Source organism: Myotis lucifugus, unplaced genomic scaffold, assembly GCF_000147115.1.
Source record: "Myotis lucifugus unplaced genomic scaffold, Myoluc2.0 scaffold_928, whole genome shotgun sequence".
Taxonomy (NCBI): Eukaryota; Metazoa; Chordata; class Mammalia; order Chiroptera; family Vespertilionidae; genus Myotis; species Myotis lucifugus.
Genome location: NW_005871976.1, coordinates 121921 through 125434, shown reverse-complemented (window position 1 = coordinate 125434; position 3514 = coordinate 121921). Strand labels below are relative to the sequence as shown.

At 56.2% G+C, this 3514-nt stretch overlaps 1 protein-coding gene across 1 annotated transcript in view; it reads right to left on the bottom strand.

The window, feature by feature from the left end:
- Positions 1-1697: 1697 nt before the first annotated feature.
- The window catches only part of LOC102431659 (gamma-aminobutyric acid receptor subunit alpha-5), a 14637-nt gene continuing 12820 nt past the window's right edge, over positions 1698-3514 (bottom strand). Inside the window, exons 7-9 of the mRNA XM_006106859.3 lie at positions 3263-3415; positions 2403-2608; positions 1698-1994 (exon numbers count right to left, since the gene is read on the bottom strand). Of these exons, the coding sequence (XP_006106921.1) occupies positions 1698-1994; positions 2403-2608; positions 3263-3415 (656 nt within the window). The remainder of the gene's footprint in view (positions 1995-2402; positions 2609-3262; positions 3416-3514) is intronic.

The following is a 3514-nucleotide window of genomic DNA, read 5'->3' as shown; positions in this document are numbered from 1 at the left end:
GATCGGGGGATCGTTCTTGTCTCACGAGCATCAGGACTGAAGCCTGTGCAGCAAGTTGACGTAGGAGGCAGACCTTGGGGGGCGGTGGGGGCGGTGGGGGCGAGGGGCGGGGGGCGGGCGGGGAGGGGGGATTCTGTAACGAAGCCGAGAACTTGTCGAGACTATCATGGCTCCGTGACACACAGGACCCCATCCTCTCCCGGGACCGAGATGTGAGTGCGGGCACCGCGGGACCCGGGCCCGCCAACGCCACCCCTATTCCGGGCGGCCGTTCGAAAACCGCGTCCCCACCTCCCATGAGAAGTCGTGCGGACGGGACCGGAAACCTTGTTGTATCGGGGACGACGCGCCGACCAACCGAGGGACCAGCCGGGGCCACTTTTCTCTGCTTTTCAAACTTTATTTCTTAATGATGGTTGATATTTACATTATTTTACATGAGTGTCAGGTGTACAGCACAGCGGTCAATCAATCGCTCCCGAAGGAGCCCCCTGATATTGCCAGTGCCCACCCCACGCGATGTCACGGGGGCTGCCCTTGGGTCCAGTTCGGGAAGGAGGTGAGTCCACCAAGATGGGAAGTGGGTGTGTGTTTTCCCCCCAAAATATGACATGGAGCCCTAACATCGGTGCGTGTGGGGGTGGGTGAGCATAGAAGGCTTGCAGACAAAAGCTAACAGAGCAGCAGTACGTCAAGTAGAAGGCGCGCACAAGGGAGCCAAAGGCTGAAAGGGCTGAGTCACAGGTTTTCACCACAGAAGCGTTACACACGGTGGCAGCAGCGAGGCGTGGTCAGATCGAGACAGCGAACACGCGGGCCAGAGGCCAAACTGTCGTCACACCTCTTTCTGTTGTAACATCTTTTCTGTCGTTCTCACGGTCCAATTAGTAGGGGCAGTGGCAGGAGAAGAGGGAATATGTTTATTCCCCCTTATTCTCCCCCCAAAAATAATTATTTTTTTGGCAGTTAATTTGTTTCCCCCCCCCCCCGGGGTGGGGGGCAATCGTTTATCTGTGAATCTAATTTGTCTGCGTAAATATTTGCCTATTCTATTTAGTAAAGTGAAGTCATGCGGGACTTTTTTTAATTTCCAAATAGTAAGATTGAGCAAAGGCAATTCGTTTTTGTACATGAATGCTCACGGTTTCCTTTGGACTGAAACGGAAAAAAAAAAAAATGTGCTCTTGGTGATCTCTGATTTTTTTTTTTGCAAGAATTTTGGTCAAGTAACAACCGTGAGCAGGTCCCTAAAATAGTTTTTTGCTTTTTTTGCCGGAAAATTTTTGTATGAAATGCGGTGGGATGTATAAAAAGTTGCATTGTCAGGTGACCCTTGGAGTAGGGAACAAATAGACCTTTCTTGCTTGTAAACTATCAGTGTCAGGTTCTACGTGTGTCAGAGCCGTTCTGGCTTTCTAGAAAGGTCTTCGTTTCGTGTATCAACGTGACATCTTCGAAACATCTGACGCGGCACGTAGAAACATCAAGGCAATCATATTCGTACGCATTATTAAACATGCAAGAATTTCCTGAAAGATGGTATCCTAGGATGGAAAATCCCTCTAAGATTAGCCCTTCTGGGGGAACCTTTCCTCGGAATCTATGGCTCTCGGGTTTGAGAGTGAAGAGGCTGACTTTTGGGGGGCGGGGGGGGAGGGGAGGCTGACTGAGGGGGGGGGGAGGCCCTACAACTCCATTTACTTGGACAGATATGTCCACCAGTAAACGGCGTTGAACAGGGCGAACAGGAGCGGGAAGAGGAAGCGGGACACCTTGTCGATCTGGCTGACACTGTTGTAAGTCTTCGCTTCCTGCTCGTCGTCGGAGGAGACGGGCACGTTGACTGGGGACTCGGGGATCGACGCCAGGTGGGCGGGCACCCGTCCGATGGGCCCCATGGGGATGTGCTCGCCCTGGGGGATGCTGGGCGAGTGGGCCCTTCTCCTCCTCCTCGCGGCGTACAGGCTTCTCCGGCCCTGGCGGCGTCCCCGTCTCTGCAAAGGAGAATCAGAGCGTGAGGGCGTGCCGTTGGCAGGGGGATGGATGGATGGATGGATGGATGGATAGATGATAGGTAGATAGATAGATAGATGATAGATGATAGATAGCCCAGCCCGTGTGGCTCAGTGGCTGAGCATCATTCTAGGAACCAGGAGGTCAGGGTTCAATTCCCAGTCAGGGCACATGCCCAGGTTGTGGGTTCCATCCCCAGTAGGGGGCGTGCAAGAGGCAGCCCATCCATGATTCTCTCTCATCGTGGATGTTTCTCTCTCTCTCTCTCCCTTCCTCTCTGAAATCAATACGTGTGTGTGTGTGTGTGTGTGTGTGTGTGTGTATGTATACATATAGTTTTTTTTTAAGGAGAACCTGGAAGAAGAGAGGAAGGAGGAACGGATCGGTACCCTGTTTCTGCCCGCGTTGCCCTGGCCGTCCCAGGCCCAGCTCCTCTTGGTGAAGTAGTTGACGGTGGCGAACTCGATGAGCGCCGAGAAGACGAAGCCGTAGCACACGGCGATGAACCAGTCCATGGAGGTGGCATAGGACACCTTGGGCAGCATGTTCCGGGCGCTGATGCTGAGGGTGGTTATGGTCAGCACCGTGGTCACCCCTGGAGGGAGCGGGAAGCGGACACAGGGATCAGGGCCAGCACCCAGACCCCACGTGGCATCCAAACGCGACGGACACGGCACAGGCCCGGCCTGGGGCTCGATCCCCAGTGGGGGGCACGCAGGAGGCTGCAGAGCCACGATTCTCTCTCCTCGCTGATGCTTCTCTCTCTCCCTCCCTCCCTCTCTGAGGTCAATCCTGTATAATAAAGAGCTAATATGCTCATTAGACCGAACAGCAGAACCACTGCCCGAGGCCGGCGGGGCTGTGAGGACCGAGCCCCTTGCACGAATTCCGTGCACCAGACTCTGGCTCAGAGAGCAACCCTGCACCCCAACCCAGCACCCCAACCCAACACCCCAACCCTATCCTCCAATCCTACACCCCAACCCTAGACCCCAATCCTACACCCCAACCCTAGACCCCAATCCTACACCCCAACCCTGTCCTCCAATCCTACACCCCAACCCAACACCCCAACCCTCTCCTCTAATCCTACATCCCAATCCTACACCCCAACCCTGCACCCCAATCCTAACCCCCCATCTCCCCGACCGGGGCCTTTGGCCTCCGATCACAGAACAGAACCCGCGGCAGCCGTGGGCGACTGCCTGGCAGGGTGGCAGGAGCGGGTCGGGGCCCCAGGCCGACTCACCGAACACGGTGCGCGCGGGCACGGACTCCCGGTTCACCCAGAAGGACACCTGGGACAGGATGACGGTCATGATGCAGGGCAGGTAGGTCTGGATGAGGAAGTAGCCGAGCTTCCGCTTCAGGTGGAAGTCCGCGGTCAGGACGGTGAAATTGCCTGCGCACAAGAGACGAGCCGTCAGCCCCCAGGACCCGCGCCCCCTCACCCAACCCCCGGCCCCCAGGCGTGTCCTGTGCCCCCGGGCCTGCCCTTCTC